The sequence below is a fragment of the Ananas comosus genome, linkage group 17, assembly GCF_001540865.1.
Source record: "Ananas comosus cultivar F153 linkage group 17, ASM154086v1, whole genome shotgun sequence".
NCBI lineage: Eukaryota > Viridiplantae > Streptophyta > Magnoliopsida > Poales > Bromeliaceae > Ananas > Ananas comosus.
Genome location: NC_033637.1, coordinates 1175516 through 1198692, shown reverse-complemented (window position 1 = coordinate 1198692; position 23177 = coordinate 1175516). Strand labels below are relative to the sequence as shown.

The following is a 23177-nucleotide window of genomic DNA, read 5'->3' as shown; positions in this document are numbered from 1 at the left end:
CACTCATACGACGAACTTATGGCTACAGATATTTCTCCAAAAAGCAAGAATAGAAAAAAAAAAAAAACAAAAAATCTTATTCCTGTTACAAAGCCTGATCAAAGTGAGACCGTCGATAACGCCACGCAACAAACCATCCACAAATTAAACACACCATATTTTAGACATACCATCTCTCACATGATGGGAGCCGCACGAATCTTAAAGCCGGGCGGGGTCCGAGATCCGGTGTACATAGCTGCGCGTCGAGATATCATGGCCCACTTCGCGAAATACTCGAAGCCTCCAAAAGGTGGGGCCCACGGAAAGGAGCGGCGGTCGGAGTGCCACATCAGCACTACTGACCTCCACGAGCGCACACGTGGCGGAACGTGGGAGGTCGGGGGAGATCGCGTGCGAAGCTCGCCTCTTATCGCGAAATCCATCCTGGACCAAATATTAAACGAGAAAAAAAAAATAATTTGGAGTAAAATTCTCATTTTAACGTCTAGAATTTTCTCTCTCCTCCGCGTTCCCTCTCTCTCTCCATGACCACCGTGGCCACGCTCTCGTTGCTCCCCACGTTACTATTCCGACCCTCTTCGAAATTTTACGCCAAAAAGGTGAGTTTTTTCCTCTTTTGGAACTCCATGTTTGGAACAATTTGAGTAGTTTTTTTTGTGATTTTTTGGCCTTTTCTGGGGACAAAATTGGTTGTTTTTGGACTGAAATCGTAAGACCCATTTGTGAAATCGATTTGATTGAGCCGTTAGAAAACCTAATTTCTCAAATAGTTTCTATTTATGCTTAACTGTGGTGTTCGAGTGTGAAAGTTATGTTATTGGTCGTAATGTGATGATAGGAACTAAATGTTAGCTTACGATTCACTAATTTAGTGGAATTTTTCTAATTGATTTTATTTATTTTTTCATAGTAACTAGTTCGGGACTTATATCTATTATCAAGTATCAACTCAATGATCCAAAACCCAATGATCCATTTACAACTTTGTAATATAGTTAACTTTACTTGGGGTTCATAACTTCAGCAAGAGTACATGAGAAAATTGGCAAATTACCAAATGTTTGGGGGATGTTTGTAAATTTGCAGAATGGTAGTGGTAGGGATGGATTCAAGGTTCTCGCAGTGTTTGGCGAGGGAGGGGGTGAGCTGGAGAAGAAGAATAATAACTGGGGAGCGATTTTTGATGTCGAGGACCCGGGGCCGAGAGTCCCTCTTTCTACAGGGAAGTTTCTAGATGTCAACCAAGCTCTGGAGGTGGCGAGGTTTGACATTCAATATTGCGACTGGAGGGCTCGCCAGGACTTGCTTAGCATCATGCTCCTGCACGACAAGGTAGTTATAGTTACTCGGTATCTCTAAGTCGAAAAAACAAAACAAGTCTTCTGTGTTTTGAATGTGACTGTTGGGATTATCGTGTAAATTACAAATTTAGAAGATCATCGGAAATAGAGGAGAGAAAGAGATAGAGAGTGAATTTGAATGTTGTTAGCTGTTAGCAGCTCGAGACATATTATTTTACGTTTAAATTACCTATTAAACATTTTCTGTTGGAACAAATACCACAGCGAAAATCTGATTGTGATTAAAATCTAACTAATTTTGTGATAACAATAAATAAATCAAACTTACAGATGACGCAAATATTCCAATAAAAATTTGATCTTATCCGGAAGCGTGCGAGGCACTGCCCTAAGGCGTATTCCCGTCCTTACGTGCGGGATTAACCGGAAATAACACCCCAAGGTACGACCGGAATTCCTCCTTCTGCGAGCACGATCGTGAAGGAGGTTGACGAAGATTCTCAACACCCAGTGGATAAGGGGAATGTTCAAAAATGAAAGATAAAAGAATAAATGGATAGAGATTAACCAATAATCAAAATCTTTTGTACCTGCTCTATCTTGAGCAAGAAGAAAAAGGGAAAAAGTGGCCTAAAAAGGAAAAAGAGGATTTTACGCTTTTTCTCTTACGAGAGAGAAGCGGAACCTGCCCAACGTAATGCGAAAGAAACGGAACGGAAAATATTCCGTTGGTTTCTTTCTCATTAAGAAAGATAATAAAATAATTAAATAAAATAAAATAAATATAGTAAATAAATAGAATCATAAATAAATAATAAATAATTTAAAGTTCAAATAAAATAAATTCAAACTCAAAATTTTGAGTTTTTCACCAACATTTTCTTATTACAGGTCGTAGAAGTCCTCAACCCTTTAGCTCGCGAGTTCAAGTCGATCGGAACCATGAAGAAAGAACTTGCCGGACTGCAAGAAGAACTCGCAGTGGCCCACAAACAGGTTTTCCTTATTCTTAAGTCAGAAGAACTCAATTCAGATCTCATACTTGAGACTTTAATTTCATTCCCAATTGCATCAAAGGCCTAAGTAACTGTTTGTCCAATTATTGAAAACAGGTTCATATGTCGGAAGCAAGGGTTGCCACTGCATTGGATAAGCTAGCATATATGGAAGCTTTGGTAAATGATAGACTATTTCAGGAAAGAAGCTCCAGTGAAGCAAATTCCGACTCTACTTCTCTTATTCCAAGCACTTCCTCTGCTAGTCAAATAGAGACCAAGACGCACCGTAGAAGTTTAAACGTATCTGGTCCTGTGAAGCCATATCATCCTAACTTGAAGAACTTTTGGTATCCAGTTGCTTTCTCTAGTGATTTGAAAGATGATACAATGGTACAGCCTTGTTTCCTTTTCTAAAAATGTACATTCTGTAGTAATATGATTGTTCTACATTTATATTATTAATGAAGTTAATTTTACTGCTTTAGATTCCTATAGATTGTTTTGAGGAACCATGGGTGATATTTCGAGGAAAAGATGGGAACCCTGGCTGTGTTCAAAACACTTGTGCTCATAGAGCCTGCCCTCTTCACCTTGGATCAGTCCATGATGGCAGGATCCAATGTCCTTACCATGGTAAGATTCCTATCTATACTCGATATTATTAGAGTATTTAAATCACTTAGTTGAGAACTTGATCATATTAAAATACTATTGGATTAGTAAACATATAAGGATCTTCAGATGAGAGACAGATAGGAAAATAGTGAAGGTTTTATTTGCCAAATTTAGGATTTTACCCTTTTCTCCTTCAGATGAGAGAGAGATATCATACGCAGGATACCTAAGAATTTTGCCTTTTCTTTGAAAAATCAAATTTTGTGTAAGTAATTTCTCAGGTTTGGAATAATATTCAGGTTGGGAATACTCAACCGATGGAAAATGCGAGAAAATGCCGTCCACACGCATGCTTGACATTAGAATCCGATCATTGCCATGTTTCGAGCAAGATGGGATGATCTGGATCTGGCCCGGAGATGCCCCACCTATGGCTACACTTCCTTCTTTACAACCTCCTCCGGGATTTAAAATTCATGCCGAGGTAATATTGGTAGCTTTTGGAAAGATAACACACAAAATCACAAAGGCATTTCATTGTTATAATGGTTGTTTTGGTAAGATTTAGTAGTGCGAATTTTACCTATTTACTTCACCTTTATTTTGTTATGAATAGATTGTGATGGAGCTACCGGTTGAGCATGGACTTCTTCTGGACAATCTTTTAGACCTTGCTCATGCTCCTTTTACTCACACCTCTACCTTTGCCAAGGGGTGGACTGTTCCAAGGTATTCCTTCACTCCCCAACACCACACCCTTTAGCGCCTTTTACTTTTTGATATGCAATGCCAATATTAAATCCTGATTTCTCTGCTGCTGCAAATAATTTAGATGGAACAGAACTCATCTCATTTCTTGTTGGCACAATGCTACTGAAAGCAGATGGATTATATATATGTCAATAGAGAAGTCTTAATTTCTAGAATTATAAAACAGAAAGTTATGTACCTGCGTCTTTTAAATCAATATTAATGATAAGTTGGATTTTCCTTGTATTGTTTTAATCAGCCTAGTGAAATTTCTCACGCCGGCATCAGGACTTCAAGGATACTGGGATCCTTACCCTATTGACATGGAATTTCGGCCCCCCTGCATGGTCCTCTCTATGATTGGGATCTCAAAGCCTGGAAAACTGAAGGGACAAAGCGCCAAGCAATGCTCGACTCATCTTCATCAACTTCACGTCTGCTTGCCCTCTTCGAGACAGAAAACTCGATTGTTATACAGAATGTCTCTAGACTTTGCTCCTTTGCTTAAGCACATCCCTTTCATGCATATTTTGTGGAGATATTTTGCAGAAAAGGTTAGTTTGCAATTTTCGTTTTGAGTTTCTTTTGCTTTACTAAGACATATACTTGATGTGGATGGTTACATATCTGATCAGTATAACTTGGTTACAATAATATAATTAGTAGTACTTAATCAACAAAAATAGTACCTGAGGTGATATCTATTAGAAAACCCTTCTATTAATCTGTGACTCCATTATCAAAATGAAAGCAAACTGTGTTCTCCATTAGTATTTTATATGCTCATGGGGTCATTAAATGCAGGTGTTAAATGAGGATCTAAGGCTGGTTATTGGACAGCAGGAGCGGATGATAAATGGGGCCAATGTATGGAATTTGCCCGTTACTTATGACAAGCTTGGGGTCCGGTACAGGCTATGGAGAGATGCCGTTGAGCGGGGTATCGAGCTCGAGCGCCTTCCGTTCACAAAGCAATCCAAGAATGAACAATAGTCTCCATGCATTATGTACAGTGTGTGCGATAGTAACCAATGTATCATAATTCTTTGCGAGTTGCCCATGATAATCGGATGGACAATGGCCATGAGGCAAAAAAATGAAAAAGCTCGGCTTCTCCCAGCAGCTCTTAAATAAGCGCGAAATTTTTAACGAGGGGAGAGGAGCTGATGAACGGGCCATCTATTGTAAACTCAAGATGTACACTAGTTTCAATGCAAAGCACATGCAAATTTTTCTCTTTTTTCCCCCCCTCTTATGTTTTCCACTCTCTAATCCTTTGTATGTTAAACAGACCTAGAAAAGAAATTACGCTTGATTTGTTGGGAAATAATATTGCGTAGATGTTCTTGCAACTTTCTGTGGCTAGCGACGCGGTGGTTAATGTGGTTCATTTTGTGTAATAAGAATCATTTGTTTCGTGAAAATATTTCATTATTCTATATTTGAAAACAGAACAGCCCCCTTTTTTGCATCTTATGTACTTTTTCGAGTGATCTTTGCTATAGAAATTGTCTGAGATGCTTCTTCTTAGCGCATCGGGTCCAATCTGAGCCTGAGATCACTTGTGCAGTTCAAAGCGATCAGCGACAGCTTTCGAGGGGCGCATCTGTATGGAATTGCATCTGATGGAACCTTTTTGTGTTTTCTCTACTCAAGGCATATCTCACTTGCAGTGTTCCAAATGCCAAGGAACAACATTCTCCATTAGTTGGTGGTGCATTGTTGCTCTAGAATTAGTCTCAGACAAGCTAATCCTACGAGTACTCGAAAAAGAAAAAGAGTAATGAGAGGACACTTGTGTTTGTTCTTCGAAAATGATTGATAGAATTTTATCAGAGAGTTGTAAACCTAACATTGACTCCTTATTAGAGCCTAAGAATGGAGATCATGGAAGAGCTAGTGGTGTTATTTACTAAATCTGATCATTAATCACTGACTAGATTTGACTGAATTCGATAAACCCGATCGATCTGTAAAATAAATAAATAAGTTCATCTGTATAGTAAATACAAGCTGAGCAGCTTCTCTCCACATACATGGTTAGGTAATCACATTATCTTTGCTTTAAAGGTGCAACATGTTAGTAGTAGACAAGTTGGGCAAAGTTAGTAGTTGGGGTTAAATTAGGGGTACAGATAACAATAAATCCACCACCTTTGTTGGTGGGACGGGATATATTAAACGACGTCACAATTCTCCTCCATCGATCCAATAAAAAAAAAAGCATTCGTGATTCGTACTGGGTTGGGATAAATTTTGGGGATAACTTGTTTGTGGGGTGTGGGGGGGTGTGTGTGTGTGTGTGTGTGTGTGTGAAAGAGAGAGAGAGAGACAGAGAGAGTGTGTGTATAGGAAGCTAATCTAATCTAGTATTTATTTCACTCTACTCTGNGGGGGGGGGGAATAAATGGGAGTGGCGTGGTTGGTAGTTATTCTAGAATAGCAAAAAAATGCATGGAGGCGTTTCAATATCCACGAGGAATGTAGGTGGTTGTTTTGACTCTGATTAATTTCGTTAGAGTGAAGTGTGAATAGAATTGAACCTGTTAGGTGGAGAAAAAGAGTGTGTGTGTGTGTGTGTGTGTGTGTGTGTGTGAAAGAGAGAGAGAGAGAGACAGAGAGAGTGTGTGTATAGGAAGCTAATCTAATCCAGTATTTATTTCACTCTACTCTGCTTCTGCTTTTAATAACTATCACAACAAAACATTAAAGTATTTAACAAATACAAACTTTGCAATTTAATAAAAAATTAATTTAAAACTACTAATTCTTCTCAACTGGTTTTTTTTTTTTTTTCCCCCCCAAAATTACTACTAAAATTACAAATTTTTTTATTACATAAACTCCAGTACCTGAATCAAACAAATCAAGACCTTTTAGTCACATCCTAATATATATTCTATATTCCTAAAATTATTGCCACGTGCATTGCAGGTGAATTGTGGACAGCATAAATTAAAGAGCTGCAATCGAGCTGCTATTGGCCCAAAATGGCTGCTAAATTAAAATTCCTTAATTGAAAACATATTTAATTAAAATTCCTTAATTGATTCAACAAATGCAAATTAATTATCCATGAGACCAACACCTTGTGTGATTTTTTTGGTGCGAGAACAATTATACAACATTTTCTCATGAGCAATGCTCCTATGCACCAAAAACATCTTAACCATTAAAATTTTTTAAATGGACGGCCAAGATGCACCCTTTAAAAGAGGATGACCGGTATTTGATACCATCGGTACCGGTCAACTCTTAACAGGGCAATTTTTTTTTTTTTGCAACAAGGGTATTTTGATAAATTTACATCTTATAACATATCCTCTTTAGCTAGAAAGATTTGGCGTTATAAGGAAGGTGTGTAATTACCTTTCCTAAATTAACTTTTCTTTACTAATATATTGCATTCAAATTTTAAATAAAAAATGATATATTATTGAAATCATTTAGTCTACCCCTTAAACTCGAACCTGACTTAAACCAAGGTTAAAATTTTAGCCAATTTTGAATTTATTTTTATGATTTGATTATGAAATAAACTCTTAAATTTGTTTCTAATTTAAAATTTTTTGCATCGAAAATTATATGTAAATATAAAATATTGCAACTGAAAAATTATATTATACAATTTCTTAGTAATTGAATATGAAATATTATCCCCAAGTGAATGTTTGAAAGTTAATTTTCAAACATAGAATAATTTAATTTAAATAGTTAACAAATTTTATTTTTTTAACTATAATATAAACTAAATCTAAATTTAAAATTTAATTTTAATCAATATTTTTGAACTTTAATATTGTTTTTGCTATCGAATGAACAATTTGAATTTAATTTTAAAAATAGAAGCCATTAATTTAAATAAAAAATAAAAGTTATGTTTATAAATACAGCATAATTTACAATTTCAAATAAGTTAATTGTTAATTTGAAATTTCGTGTCATTTTAATATCAAATTAACAATTTGATTTGAAATATACTAATCATTTAAACATAAAGTTTTTCATTCAGAAAATTAAAATTAAAATTAAATTTGAATTTAATATACACAATTATAAAGTTTAAGCTCAAATTTAGTTTTAAATTCAATTTTATAAAGATTTATTACTTATCAAATTAGTACTATCTAATTTGGTAAGTAACAAAATTAAACAAGGAAACATATATTTGTGTAGGGTTGATTAAATTTGGTAATTAGTTTTTATTTATTTTCCCATATTACCCTTACAAATAGTAACCTGTTGAGTAGGTTACTACCTGGTGTATTGAAGCATTTCTCTTTTCTCATACCTTTTAGTATTTTATGTTTTTTCTGGGTTTCTTAAACTTTACCCCATATATAGTGGAAGTAATCTTTATTTTCTTGTTAATTAGTATAATTTTCAAATTGGAGTTGACACTTCATTAACATCTCCAATAATAACACGACAATCGTAGATTAAATACAACACACTTTCGTATGAAACAATTAGGTGCAACATGCAGATTCGAAAAGGAGATTGAGAAATTTTAGGTAAGTGTATTAAACGAAAACAAATGAACTGATCAATCACAATTAAATGGCTAGTCACAAAATGGAAGCTAATATGTTATTATAGGTTTATAGTGTTTTGCCTCCTTTATTACTTTCGCAAGTAGCACCGTCACTAAGTAATTGAGTAGCTGGATGATACTTTTCTTACCAGATTTTATTTTCATGCAAAAATAAAAATGTGCCTGATGGCTCAACGAACATCTTAAATTTTTTTTTTTTTAAGAATTTAATTATTTTTGTTTCAGTTTTTCTGTTTTTATCCCTCACCAATATAAATCTTATTCTTGTCTCCAAAATATTTTATGAATGATAATAATACATTTTTTTTTAGAGATAGGTTTTTCTGTTTAATAATAATAATAATAATACATAGTTGATTCACATTTCTTATTCTTGTCACATATAATAATACATTATTTAATTTTTGTTGTTTCAGTTTTTCTCTTTTTATTCCTCACCAATATCCCGCTTCGTTTATTTCTAAAGCTGAAAATATGAATCAATTAGGATTCGAATTCGGGACCTCGGGTACCAACTATCAAATCCTTTACCACTTGTGCTGGATAGCATGATAATGATGTAGTTATTTAGATATTTTAAATAATGAATTTTCAGTGGTCATTGACAAGTCATGAAAGGGATACGTGCCTAAAATTTTGTACTTTAGAGGTAAAAAGAAAATTCAATACAAATCCCTTTGGTCTCATTTGGTGTGCTCTTTATTTTCATTTTTTAAAATAAAATTTTGTATATTAAAAAGTGCAGAATTGGACAGTAAATTTCTTACAATCGTTTCGGAGTATTTACTTTTAAAATAATGTACTTTACTTTTAAAATTTTTTAGACAAATTATCGTATTTCATTTAAATGGATGCATTCTAAACTATTCAACTATAACAACGATTAAATTATACAAAATTAGTGTTTTAGAAAGTAAAAAAACATAGCAACGGCACCAAACGAGGCCAAATATATATTAACATAAATTAATTTGCAAACTAAAATCCCCTAATTTACATCTAAGCTACCTTATTAGGCTAATGGACGGCCCTGATGCACCCAAGGGGGAGGCCTCAGGCCAGTGGCAATTTCGTAATTTCCCCAATCAACTCCCGGGAAAAGTTAACCGTTGAAAACGAAGCGAACGGTTACTTCCCCGCCACCAATGTAACGACATTGACACGAAACCACACCTCTTTAATTTTATTTTTATTTTTATTTTTATTTTTTGCGGTCCCCTTCTTTTCCCCCTATTGCAATTTAATCCTCTCCTACTCTTTCCCCTTCTCCCACTCCACTCCAAACTCTCTCTTTCTCACAAATTCTTTTTTTAGCATTTATTGTTCTCAACCATTAGCTTACTCCGCCCCTAACCCCTCTATATAAATCCGCAGGTAATGTAATTTGATGCAGTGTAATAATAATTCCCATTAAAGCCCACATTTCCGAATCCTCGCAACACTCAGAATCAAAGAAACAAGAGGTGTTTCCTTTAATGGGTATCTTCAAATCCGAGGGGAAGGTCTACAAACCGGTCGCGGATGTCGATCTCGGACCCGACAGCGACGAGTTCTACATCCATGCTAATGTCAAAGGTAACGTACGGTGTTACGATATGGCGTGGTCGAATTTTGTGATAGATTTTGAGAATTTTTATGACGCAAACTAGTTTAAAAGATCGGTCGATGGGACGGTTGGTTTGAATTTGTGTTTATGTGATTTGCAGCTCCGCGGGTCGCGGGGCTTCTGGTGAAGATTTTCGTGTGGATTCTGGAGTCGCGGATCCTCGGACCGATCGTGCGGTACATACTGAAGAAAGATAATCTCATTCACAAGGTATTTCAGGTTAATTGTATGAACAAAAATCTAGTAAACAAGAATATATGTACTTGTGTTTTTAGTATGTTTGGATTCTTCAAACAAATTCAATAAGTTGACTTGATTTAATCCTCAATTTTCTACTTTTTCCATTATCTTGACGTAATAGCACAGAAAATTTGGCGTGTCAGCAACAGAGTATTAGTAATTTAAGAGCATAGGAAACAAAAGCTTTTAAGTTTGGTTTTTGAGATTCTAATTATAGTTATCAAATCACACTGCAGCTCGTTTCATTTGCTGAGATTCAGGAGCCACCTCTTTTCACTTCAACTCATCACTGGGAAGGTCCGATTTTCGTTCTATAATCGAATTGAATTCGTAAGTTCAAAGTTCATCTGATTGCTTCAAAAACCTGTCATCTGATTGCTTCAAAAACCTGTCGCAGATATACCAGAACAAAATGTTAATCTCGTCAAGCCCGATTTAACTCCCGCGGAACGAGTTCGACAGGCGGTGAGCTGCCTCCCTTCTGGACTCGAGTCGACCTTAACAAATCCATCTTCGAGCTTCAAGCGCTGGACGATACAAGACTTCTCAAGTGCTTATAGCTCAGGGGAGACGACTCCTCTCGCGGTACAATTCCTCTTCATTAAGATAGATTATTACCAACTTAATCATAATCTATGAGCTATTCACATATTGCTTGCTTGTTTAGTCACTCATAGGCTGCCATGTTTGTAGGTTGCGAAGCGATTTTTAGCTGCAGTAAAGGAGTCTTCAGGCCCTAATCTTAATATGGCCTTCTTCATTAACTACAATGCTGAAGAAATTCTCAGCCAGGCAGAAGAATCGACTCTTCGGTATCAGAAAGGTACCAAATATGTTGTAATCTAATTCAAAATGTTGCAATGACAGTACCCTGCAACATCATGAACATCTTTCGACAAATTATATTTATCTTTCAATTTTGTTTCCTTTTTCTTCTTCATGAATTTGGTTGAGCACATGAATTAATCTCTCACAAACAGCCACCAACTTCCAAACTGACCAGCTGATTGTTTAGCATGTGAACAAAAATACTTTTGAACTACCAAAGCTTGGGTATGTGGGGCTTATTTTATTTTATTTTATTTTATGCTTTTAATTTTGTGGAACTCCTAACTAGGTCAACTTTCAAAGTTAGAAACTTGGAAGCATCTAAGGGTTTACAGCTGCTGAAGCTAAACTTGAGATGCTCATATCGAAATGATTCTTCCGATGTGCCCATAATTGACTTGATTTCATTTGCCATAACTTACATATTAAGTTCAGTTTAAGTGAATCATTCAGGCGACAGAGTCGAAAAATAAAAGAGGATCTACCATCTACCATCTTAAACATCAAATAAGAAAATAACAGAACATTTACAATATGATTGCTATGTAAAAAGTGTGTGACAAAGGATCAAGTTTCCACCAACTCTGCAACATCGAATAGGGGTGCGAGCGATTTATTAAACCAGAGGATGAGTGAAGTTTGTGAAAAAGGAAAAACCACTTCTCGCAGAGAACATTTTTGCTAGTTGTAGCTTCTAAAAGTATATTACTCCATTTCATACAGAAAGTGCTATACAAAGCGTCAGATTAATGACAGAAACAAATTTATTTCTAAATGGTCCTTGGTACCACCAATACATTAAATGCTGCAAAAAGCAGTTAGATCATGAGGTGGTAGGAACCACTCCAGATTCCTAGTGAGCTGTAAAATTAAACTGCATGTCCTAAAAATATCTAACATTTCCTTAATGATCTTTTTTTCACCAGGCACCCCTATTTCTATCATGGATGGTATACTGGTTGCTGTAAAAGATGAGATAGATTGTATGCCTTACCCTACTACTGGTACTTCAATTACCCCATCTTTTTAAAGAAACATTTTGTTTTCCTAAGCCCCTATTAACATTTTGAACCATGGCTTGTTCAGGGGGGACTAAGTGGTTGCACAAGGTGAGGCCTTGCACTGATGACGCGATCTGTGTTAAGCAATTGAGATCATGTGGTGCTATACTTGTGGGGAAGACTAATATGCATGAACTTGGAGCCGGGACCAGCGGGATCAACCCTCACTACGGGTGCGCAAAAACCATACCCTTCTTTTTTGTTACAACAAACTAGATCCAGGTTAGGTGAGAAGATTGAAGGTCTTAACTAATTTCCGGGCTGGCTTGTACAAACGCTTTTTAATTTGGTAGTTGAGTCAGGTAATATGGATTCAAAATCCCATAAGATGAGCAGTTCTTTCATGTTGGACCCGACCCAATTAAAACTTGATTTGATCCATACCAATAAATAGTGAATTGGCCTACTTACTGAAACAGAATATAAGCACTGTGAGCTGTAAGTTTTAGCAATTCAGTAGCTAAAGTGTAATTCTACAATAAAAATTCAGCTCCTGGAGTAGGATGTAAAATGAAAGAAAATAAGAATCTCAAAGCTTTCGATTTCTTTTTGAAACGTGTAACTTTCCCATCATTGAGATCTTAGCATAGCTTACTGAAAATAAAGAAGTTACAATAAGATAACTTTCAATATCTTTTCCATAACTTACTATTGAAAAGTTACTGTTAAACTTAACTACAGGGCCACAAGAAATCCTTACAATATAAACAAGGTTTCTGGAGGCTCCTCAAGTGGATCAGCTGCAGTAGTCTGTGCTGGATTATGCCCGGTAGCACTTGGAGTTGATGGAGGAGGTAAGCAATTGAACAAACAGAGACCTCACCTGCATGATTGTACATATAGGAATTCTAAGATCTTTATTTAGTTTCTCATCTTTTACTCATTTTTTTTTCTAGAGCCTTATAAAATAGCAACGTTACAATACAGGAGAGAATACAAAGAAGTAAGAAAGAAATAATGCAGGAGGATCACATATCCATGCCAAATTGCCATCATACCAGCATTATTTTACATTGTACATTGTTTGACCATAACAAGTCACTTTCTCTAGTAAGTACTTCGAAAATAAAGCTGAACTTCAGGTTCCAACTATGTTGGTCTGTTCTCCAGCTACCTTGCCATGGAAAAACTTCAGATCTATCAATGACACCAACGAATTTGACATGTAACCTTGCAATTCTGTTAAAACCAAATTCTGTATCAGAATCAATAACTCTGTTGAGTTTATTCTTTTTGCATAGACTGAAAAAAAGTTGATTCTCAGAGATGGTAAAATCAGTAGACTCCCACCTTATCCCCAACACAAATCTTGATCCTCATCCAATTCGGTCGATTTCCTTTGAGATTGTATTTACCTAGCAAGTGCATGTATATTCAAGATTAAAAGAAACAGCCAGGATATGGCGGTTGCAAAACAAGAATTTTACTGCCCACCCATATAACAAACCAGTGTACTTAAACACAGCTGGACACTCAATTATCAAAACAATGACTAAAGTAGTTGGTTTGGATGACAAAAGCTACCATTATCTTTCAACAGTACAGTGTCTTTTAGAATTTCCAAACCTCCAACAAGATCACACCACAAGCGCAAATATAATTATAGTATGAAATATGACTTAGTATTAAGCAATTATGGAAACTTCCTTCAGGATGTTTAACTAAAAGAAAGCTGACCAAAGTTTATCCGGTTAATGCTTTATTTTTAGGGTCGGTGCGTATGCCAGCTGCTTTATGCGGTGTTATTGGTTTCAAGCCAACTTCTGGGCGCTTGTCTAATTCTGGGTAATCTGCTGAACCTTTTTTACATACTAATGTAATATCTTTTTACTCTCTATGCTCATTGAAGCTTACTGCTGTTATTCCAGTGTTCTTCCACTGAATTGGACTGTTGGAATGCCGGGAATATTAGCAGCAACAGTTGAGGATGCACTCATCGCGTCAGTATTTTCATTCTCCAGAAACCTTAAAATTCAGCTAGTATAGAGATTATTGCTTGCATCCAGTTAACCATGTCAAGTGTGCACCCTCCTATCTATCCGCCTTCTATACCAACTCAAACTTCAATTGCACTGCTTAATGAGTTGCAGCCTTTTCTTCATTTAAAAAGGAAAAAAAAAATGTTATTTTGGATAGTTGAATGGAAAGTTTGGGATGGAATGGGGAAGCATATCACTCAGCAGTGAACGGGCAGACTTGATGAACTGGATGCAGATAACGATTTCTATTTTGCTCACAGAGATAACAATCTAAATAAGCGTGGTTTTTCTTATTGCAGTTATGCAGCCATTTGTGGTCACCCTCCACTGAGCCAGCCTACATATTTACAGGTGTTATGTTCATATTCCACATGATACATATAATACTTTTATACTTGGGAGTTTGTTTATTTCATCTTAAGTAATGATAAGAGCAACAAAAGTTAAATGAGATCTTATGTCCATATGTATACCAATACAAATTATGACCGTATTATCTTTTTGTTTTTTGTGGCAAATTTCCAGCCTGAATTAAACCTCCCTCTCCTGACATCTACAGAATCTATCGGTAACATCAAACTTGCCAAATATGGGAAGGTAGCCATTCCACAGGAATATGATAAATCTCAGATTATCCTTTCACCTTCCGAAAGGACATTATCTCAGTCTTAAATATTTTATTTTCCTTGCAGTGGTTTAATGATAGTACAGACGACATTAGAAACTGTTGTGACCATGCTCTTGCAATGTTATGCAGGCATTACGGGTGGAAGGTATAGTTAATTTTAGCACGGAAATTCTAGTTCTGCTAATTCAAAGACAATCTATTTAGCTAGATAAGAATAATTAATAGATGAACATAACTGCTAGCAAACTTTTGTGTATTACAACTTTGAATGTCCTTTTGTCATTAAGACCGTGAATGTGACCGTACCTGAGATAGAAGAGATGCGCCTAGCACATTATGTGACAATCGGTTCTGAATGCACAGCATCATTGGCTCCACATCTTGCGAAACTGTAAGTAGATAGATGTTTCATGTGCATATAATTAAATCAGATATAATATGACTGAAGAAATGAAAAATTAATAGCTGATGGTGTGCCCATGGTTACACTAGGAACTTCGCTGAAAGTGGGTGGGATGCAAGAGTGGCACTTTGTGTGTACAGTGCATTTAGCAGCAGAGATTATCTAAACGCTCAACGAATAAGGTGAGTTGAGTCAAAAATGGGTTATTGGTAAGAAACAACTGTAATTTTATGCAGCATTTTCCCACCTTCTAACACTGATAACTACTATCTCTAACAATATGGATACAGGAATCGTCAGATGTACTTTCATAAGGAGATATTTAAAACGGCAGATGTAATCGTTACGCCAACCACTGGGTTTTGCTCTCAACTCTGCTACAATAGCAACAAATATTATATCTTGTTTTATATTTGAAATCTGGAAAAGTATATAACATAATTTAACTGCAATTCTCAACAACCGCCCTCCCCAGGTTGCTGATATAACTGTCCTGTAATGTTCAGCAAATCAAAATCTTCCATATATATTAAACTTATACTTGTATGCTCTAAAATGTCATGAGATGCAGTTGGCCCTTTTTTTATAATGTGCTTCCTAAATGACATTACCTTTTTTCTTTTCTTTTGCTGCTTTCCTTTTCCTTTTTTTTCCCTACAGTGTAACTGCATATACATTGCAAAGTGATGCTCTAAGTAGCGGAGAACTCGATTACATTAATGGCGGTAAGAACGACAGGCCTTTCTTCTCTCTTTATGCTCAGTAACGTAACCTCATATATGTTCACAAGCGTGTTAAATTCGAGATTTGCATCTTTGATCTAGCTGCACTTGTGAGGTTCTCCATAGCAGGAAATTTTCTAGGCTTGCCTGCGATTACTATAATGGTATGAATTTTCACCATCACATTTCCAAAAGATGATCCCTACCATTTTTCTTCTTTTTTTTTTTTTTCTGATTGTGATATTTGCTATTTTGTAGGTTGGATATGACAAAGGGGGTTTGCCAATTGGCCTACAGTTTATAGGGAGACCGTGGTCCGAAGCAACCTTACTCCATCTGGCACTTGCAATGCAGGTGCTGTATTATTAAATTTTATCTTGCTAACTCTATTCTGTCGTTCTTGGAATTTCAATAGATTAAAATCTTTTATTTTGTTTCAATGGATAACACTTAATTAATGAATTCACTGTGGTGTAGGCTCTGTGCATCAAAAGCTACAAGAAGCCGGAGGTGTTCTATGATCTTCTCAAGAAAGATTAGTACAAGCCTGATAGTACTGAAGGGCTTCTAGCTGACAATCTCAGTTCTTACAATTGTGGTATAGTGTAAAGTGTGTTGCAACAATATAAAAAGAAAGTATATTTATTGTATTGGGAATAGCCATCATCAGGCTGCTGTGAGCACCATCAGGCATCAAAATTAGAAGCACCGTAGAGCATGAGTTTAGCAACAGAAGAATTTAGCGGGCTTCTGCAACATAACCCCAGAAAATTTGAGAAAATGCGCCAAAAACTTTGTTGATTTGGTATTTGCACGCATACCCCTGAAAACCTTGATTGTTTGCACATATGATCTGTCATGGATATACATGTAGAAACCGAGGGTATCTATGCAAAAAAAATCTTGCATAGATTCCCCCGGCAGAGCATGCATGCAAATAAGCAATGTTTCAGGTTACACTTGCAAATACCAACTTCGCAAGGAAATTTGGTCATTGTCCATACTTTGCACGGCATATATGCTGGAAACCCAACCAATATAGACAATAGGAATTTCACCGAATTCAGCAGCCTGTACTGGTTCTCCACACATGTTCTATGAAAGAAATCATGTTTAGATCAATATGTGTCTGTATCTCCAAGTCAAGTAAAAGAACTTCTATCTTCATATGAGAGAAAGGGTTACTTTTGAGTAAGAAATTCCACTCCGATACTTTCCACCAAATGTTTACAGAATAATTCCGAAGCTTTTCTCCAAAGCACGAAGTTTGCAAATGTGTTGCTGATTAAACACAATCAAACCCCACATTGAAATGGAAAAAAAATGAAAATATTGCTACCAAGAAAACAATGCACTAGCCTAACATAGCTATAACAGTATCAGTGATTCAGATTCATTACAACAAAGTAGTATTTTACTGGAGGTACTCAGCACTTGACATAGCAAGGCTACATATTTAAGAGATCAAATTGATCATCAACACCTCTTGAATCTCATAGAGTAAAGCTTACTACAGTGTAATGCAACTGCAGAAAGCTAAGGGACAAAACAAAAACTGATCCGTGCTAACAAATGATAGAAAATCTCAAACATCTCAAAAGATTAATTTGCAAGAGACTTCATTGAATAAAGAGGTAAGACCAAATTTAACGAAAGCTAAATCTGTTGAAGTGACTGAACCATTGCAACAGGAACCGAAGAGAAACAATCATCACTAATCATCAAATAAAGAACATGGAACGATCTAGGGGATTAAAACAAGCGTAAGAAGAGGAGGATACAAGCCTAGCCATACCGGTCCCGGATAACCGCCATGCACGAGTCCGCCATCGCTCCAAGGCCTTCTTCGAGGTCAGTAGGATCTAGAAGCCAAAAAAGAGACAAGGAAAAAACCCTAGAAGCTAAACGAACTATAACAATAGAGATCGAAGACGCTCGAAGAAGCTGGAGCATTGTAGGTAGAAGGAAGAAACCCTAGAAACAAATGGTCGAAGAGACCGTCCTCTCCTGTGGCAGCTTATGAACAGTAACACTCCGGCGAGTCCTCTTCTTCATAGTAAGGCGTCGGCACTTGAGTTGTTTCGTCGCCGACACTAAAAATCCGGAATGTATTGAAGTCGGCTACGCAAGGTGTCTCGTCACCGACACCAAAAGAAAAACAAGCGGAGTCAATACTATTAAGTGTGTCGGCGCCGGCTTCACATGCTTTTTTTGGGTTGAACTCGGCAACGGCAGGTCATTCGCCAGCAAGTACGGTCAGCACTTTAAAAAATAGCACAACGTGAGAGAGGCCCCAGGCATTTGTACCCGAAATGACGATACAGCCCATCGATCCTATCCTACGTGTCCATGGTAAAACCCGTAAATAAAACAAATCTGAAGGGCACTCTCATAATATTTCCCAGATCACCGTGATCCATTCGTCTTCGTCTCCTCCCCTCCTCTCAAACATCCTCATCCCCCTCTCCTGTTCCTCTACCTCTCGCTTGCTTTGGATCTCCTATCGTCCCCAAAACTAGGGTTTCGAAGGATCTAGGGTTCGGCGATCCCTCTCTCTCTGTGGCTCTGTGTCCGCGATCATGTCTTCCTTCAGCGGCGATGAAACGGCCCCCTTCTTCGGATTCCTCGGCGCAGCCGCGGCGCTCGTCTTCTCCTGTGAGGATCCTTATGTCCTCCTCCCCCTACCTTTGCTCTTTTCGAGGGTTCCGATCGAAGGGCTAGGGTTTGAATTTTTGATTTAATCGGGTTCCTTCTTTTGTAGGTATGGGGGCGGCGTACGGGACGGCGAAGAGCGGGGTCGGGGTGGCGTCGATGGGCGTGATGCGGCCGGAGCTCGTGATGAAGTCGATCGTGCCCGTGGTCATGGCTGGTGTGCTCGGGATCTACGGCTTGATCATCGCCGTGATCATCAGCACGGGGATTAACCCTAAGGCCAAGTCGTATTACCTCTTCGATGGATACGCGCATCTCTCCTCGGGGCTTGCTTGCGGTCTCGCTGGGCTCTCCGCTGGCATGGCTATCGGGATCGTCGGCGATGCTGGAGTTAGGTAATGGATTGTTTCCTTCATTTGATCTGAAGATCTAGAAGTGGCTTATATTCCTTGCTTATATACTGGAAATTTGTCCTGTTGAATGTTGCAATGATATATCGGTTGTATGGATAATTTGTCGAAGATATTTGATTTGTGCTTGAAGCATTAGGCATCAGCAAGTAGAAGATTGCTAAGTTGGCTTGTTATTTTTGTTTTGTTGCCATGATGTTCGACTTTCAACTACTGACAGATACCACCCTTTGTTGTTTAAAGGCAATTTTCATTCATAGACAAGTTCTTGTGGATTCTTCTCATGGTGCTCTGTTACGTACTTTCAGATTCTTTGAACCATGTTTATGAGGACTTCAAAAAGGAAAGTAAAAGCAAGAAGATGATATCCCATAGGAGTTTAGGAATAATCTCTTACAGTAGATAGTCGCGTTTACTAATCCTCTTACAGTTATCACTTATAAATGGTTACATATTCCTAACTTATGTTATAGATACTACTAATCCCTCTCTGCACAGTGATAACGGCTAAACTTATTCCGTAAAGTTGCTGTTGTTACAGAAGACCAATGATATTTGCCCTCAAATATCAGTCATATGTGATAACTGCAGAAATCAAGAGAAGTGCTACTTCATGTTATTTGTCGATCTAGCTAATTCTAGCATCTAATTTGTCAGAAGTATAAAGATCAAAGTGGGATTCTCATTTGAACTTCATCGATTTAGATAGTCTCGATGGAATTTTTTGTAGGTTCTAGAGGAGGGCAATCCCTTAAGTTATCTTGGTTAAGAATATGTATGTGGTAACAATCATCAGTGTAAATTCTCATGGTGCTACGATATATGAATCTGTAATTTAAGTAGTTTAACGTCTAGGTTTTTTAGGCTAAACTTTTTACACTTTTACACTTTTGGTTCTTGGTGATCTCTCTAGTTCCAGCATGGTTGAGTACATATTTGAAAGATAAAGTGTGAATTTTAATTTTTTATGGGACAGCTATTGTATTCTTTGTTGCTCGAGTTGCGGAAAGGTTTAAAAGTGTAACTTGGCAGTGTACAGATTTATTTGTACTGACTCATGGACCTGGATATAGAGATGATATCTTGGTTGCAGTTGTTGGTTGTCTTTATGTTGGTCATGTAGGCATGAGTTAAACTTTGTTTTGGAATGTGAGTTATATACCCAGTGCTGGCTTTTGTGTGTCAGAGTCCTTTCACCATGCACATACTATGATATAGTTGACAAGTCTGATTGTTTATTCTAAGTTTGTGTTGCAAGCTGCTACTATTCGTCTCTGCTGAATTATCTTCGAAATTTCTTAACTACTCAAATGAGAACCTTGATCTCTTGCTTGACATTGCTAATTTGTTGATTTTATTGCAGGGCAAACGCACAGCAGCCAAAGTTGTTTGTTGGGATGATTCTTATCCTTATTTTCGCTGAAGCTCTCGCCCTTTATGGCCTCATTGTTGGCATCATTCTCTCCTCTCGTGCCGGCCAATCTCGGGCTGAGTAGAAAAGCACGTGCAGCTTGGCTGTAGTCTGTAGATGTTCTCAAACGGTTTGTTGTATTGGCTGAGAAGAGCAAGCCAAGGCTTATATCTAATTTTTGCTTCTGCTCGTGGATATTATTTTACTTCACGGATGATTGATCGATTTGTCTATGTATTCTGCTGTTTGTTACTAATGCAGAGTGAACTGCTGATTAAGTCTTATATTTACGCCGTAGGGCTGGGTTTCGGATATCTTTCCTGTATGTTACAAATAAATTAAGAGCATGTATGAAGGAATAAGGCTGCTGAAAAACAATCTTTGTATTTGTTGTGTCTTTTTGTTCATTTATATATATAGAACTAGAACTATATGTAAGCAATATTTACTGGTGGATCATCATTTATTGTTTCCTTTAAGGGTTGATGGTTTGATTCATGGGGTTGACGGTTTGATACATCCAGTCACCTTTCAAAATATTGAAAATTTGTGCAAAACAAACTTTGATAGCTGATGTATGTTCTTTATTTATTGAAGGTCTAGGATATTTCTGAATGATAATATAGGTAAATGGGGATCAAATCTGAGTTTTATTGTTATTATACTGTTGTTGTCCTTGCGGTTGATGAGTTGGTCTGCTAATGAAATGACCTTTTCTCTTGTGTGAGTTCTGACTTCTAAGAGCTGTGTCTTTTGCACCCCGAAAATTCTTTTCTCGGGCAAGCAGAATATTCAGTTTTCGCTTTGATTTATTTGTTTTTCTTTGCATGTTAGTTAAAAAGACACATCTAAACGAGATTGTTTCTATCTAACAATTGATGAAGTGTACACCTGCCTGCTGTATAAATGCCTACACGAGTCGGTGATATCAGAAGGACATTGAATTTAACATATATAAGCCAAAACTTGAGTATATATATATATATATATAGAGTAGGGCTAGAATACTTGTAAAAGTATCATGGGGATGATACTTGTGTGTTTTTAGCCCTTGGATGGAGAGATGTGAGGTTGAGATGATGGTGGTAGGTGGAATAGTGTTTAATCCAAGGGCTATTAATAATCAAAAAGTAGATCCAATGGCTTAAAACCTGATAGCATCATGATGGTGATACTTGTAAAAGTATCATAGCTCAACTCATAATATATATATATATATATATAGTTCGGCTATGGTGCTTGTAAAAGCACCAAGCATTTGGTGCTTGTAAAAGCACCAAGTGAATTTTTTACCGTTAGATCTACGTTTTTAATCATTTTCATCCATTAGATTATACTATTCAACCAACTAACCGCTCAACCCTAAGGTGCCCACATCATCCTAACCGCACATCTCTTAATCCAAGGGCTGAAAACTTATAAGCATCAATGACTTGGTACTTTTAAAAGCATAGGAGCTCAATTCTATATATATATATATATAGAGAGAGAGAGAGAGAGAGAGAGAGAGAGAGAGAGAGAGTTCGTTTACTATCAATAACTACTAAGCTTTTAATATTATTAAATTTTCTATCGTTAGATATATACTTTAATTATTTTTATCTGTTAAATTATATTATTCAATCAACTATTCATTCTATCCAAAAAAAATTTCTAGAATACACCAGGTATATTAGTGACATGGCGTCACAAACTAATCAAATAGATCCTTTTAAAGATATATATCTCATCATGATTGTAAAAAAATATTTTTGTTATACTTTTGTTTGAAAAGAAGAAATGTGATTGGCTTGTTATTGATGACATGGTACCAGTGTAGAACTTCTCCTATCCAAGAGTATAGATAGTACAATAGCATAATTATATATGCAAGGGGCGTATAAAAGTAAACGGCGAAAGGTGAAGGGTCGATTTTAAAAGAGGCTCAGAGTAGTCCACAGTCGAGTCGGAAGCCGCGAGGGGTATGCCGCATCCAATCTATAAATAAATAACCCGGCCTCTCCTCGGGCCACGCATTCGAAGACCCGATTCCGAAGAGACAGCGGCGACGACGACGACGACTATGTCCGAAGCAACCACCGAGGGCGGCGGAGGCGGTGCTGCTGCGGCGGCGGCGCCTCCTGCGATCTTGTGGAACGAGGCGGAGGGGAGGTTCGAGACGGAGGACAAGGAGGCCTTCCTCCAGTACCGCCTCAGGGACGTGGCGGTCGGGGCCGGCGACGAGGACGACGACGAGGACGAGAAGAAGAAGAAGACGGCGATGGAGATGGTGCACACCTTCGTGCCGCGGAGGAAGCGCGGCTTGGGCCTCGCCGCCCACCTCGCCGCCGCCGCCTTCGCCCACGCCCAGCGCCGATCCCTCCTCGTCATCCCCACCTGCTCCTACATCTCCGTAATAAATATCACCTTTGCTCCCTTTTAATCCCAAACTAGGGCTTACTAGTCTCTTGTTAGTTAGTTACACACACATTGTCAAGTGCCAACTTATAGTCATAATACTATAATTAGAGTTTTTATTTTTCGGAAAAGCCATCGTTTATGCTAATTATTATTATTATTACTACTATTATCTGATCTCTGATTGACAGGACACCTATCTCCCCCGAAACCCAGTCTGGGACTCGCTTGTGTACAAGGAGGGATCCAAATCATGCATGTGATGATGCCAGGGATGGAAATGGAAATGGAAATGGAAATTACATACATAGATGTACGTCATCTTCACGCTACTGATTTAGAGATCATCCACTTAATAAATATGGATATGGATTGTATCTAACTCTCTCTTCTGAGTTGATGTATTGAAAAAATAGACTTGTACTAATGTTTCATCTTCTCCTCTGTTACTCAAAAGTTTTATGCAGTAATTATAATGCAAAATGCTGATGTTTTTCTCTTGTGCGTGGTTCAGGTAGGTGGTTAAGATATATAAATATATATATACACACACACACACACAGAGTAAACTTAGATGTTATGGTGGAGCTCTTGTTTTTAGTTAACAAACACGGTGGC

The 23177-nt window shown here is 37.3% G+C and overlaps 4 protein-coding genes and 1 long non-coding RNA gene across 7 annotated transcripts; 4 read left to right on the top strand and 1 right to left on the bottom strand.

The window, feature by feature from the left end:
* On the top strand, window positions 455-5019 carry LOC109723449 (chlorophyllide a oxygenase, chloroplastic). Its single transcript, XM_020251805.1, has 9 exons — window positions 455-602; window positions 1090-1335; window positions 2196-2300; window positions 2417-2692; window positions 2788-2935; window positions 3217-3401; window positions 3534-3646; window positions 3927-4221; window positions 4472-5019. Exons 1-9 carry the CDS (start codon window positions 528-530, stop codon window positions 4658-4660), a joined length of 1632 nt encoding a protein of 543 aa, XP_020107394.1. The 5' UTR covers window positions 455-527; the 3' UTR covers window positions 4661-5019.
* LOC109722836 (fatty acid amide hydrolase-like) lies at window positions 9491-16867 on the top strand. The gene is made up of 20 exons (XM_020250997.1): window positions 9491-9797; window positions 9929-10038; window positions 10305-10365; window positions 10466-10653; window positions 10762-10891; window positions 11823-11900; window positions 11983-12130; window positions 12639-12751; window positions 13667-13742; window positions 13826-13897; window positions 14236-14287; window positions 14462-14533; window positions 14629-14709; window positions 14852-14955; window positions 15057-15149; window positions 15258-15326; window positions 15628-15692; window positions 15792-15853; window positions 15948-16043; window positions 16167-16867. The coding sequence occupies exons 1-20, from the start codon at window positions 9698-9700 to the stop codon at window positions 16227-16229; spliced, it is 1833 nt and encodes a 610-aa protein (XP_020106586.1). The 5' UTR covers window positions 9491-9697; the 3' UTR covers window positions 16230-16867.
* On the bottom strand, window positions 12469-18002 carry LOC109722838. Of its 3 annotated transcripts, none has more exons than XR_002219550.1 (5): window positions 17485-18002; window positions 14871-14953; window positions 13248-13312; window positions 12956-13136; window positions 12469-12780 (listed from the first exon to the last, which is right to left on the bottom strand). It is a non-coding gene; the product is annotated as an uncharacterized LOC109722838 (long non-coding RNA). The 3 variants fall into 3 exon arrangements; XR_002219551.1 differs by lacking the exon at window positions 12469-12780 and having other exon boundaries at window positions 12796-13136; window positions 17485-17551; window positions 17663-18002; XR_002219549.1 differs by lacking the exon at window positions 12469-12780 and having other exon boundaries at window positions 12796-13136.
* LOC109722837 (V-type proton ATPase subunit c1) lies at window positions 18127-20641 on the top strand. Its single transcript, XM_020250998.1, has 3 exons — window positions 18127-18344; window positions 18451-18736; window positions 20115-20641. The coding sequence occupies exons 1-3, from the start codon at window positions 18269-18271 to the stop codon at window positions 20245-20247; spliced, it is 495 nt and encodes a 164-aa protein (XP_020106587.1). The 5' UTR covers window positions 18127-18268; the 3' UTR covers window positions 20248-20641.
* On the top strand, window positions 22059-23059 carry LOC109723085 (acetyltransferase At1g77540-like). Its single transcript, XM_020251301.1, has 2 exons — window positions 22059-22554; window positions 22751-23059. Exons 1-2 carry the CDS (start codon window positions 22225-22227, stop codon window positions 22820-22822), a joined length of 402 nt encoding a protein of 133 aa, XP_020106890.1. The 5' UTR covers window positions 22059-22224; the 3' UTR covers window positions 22823-23059.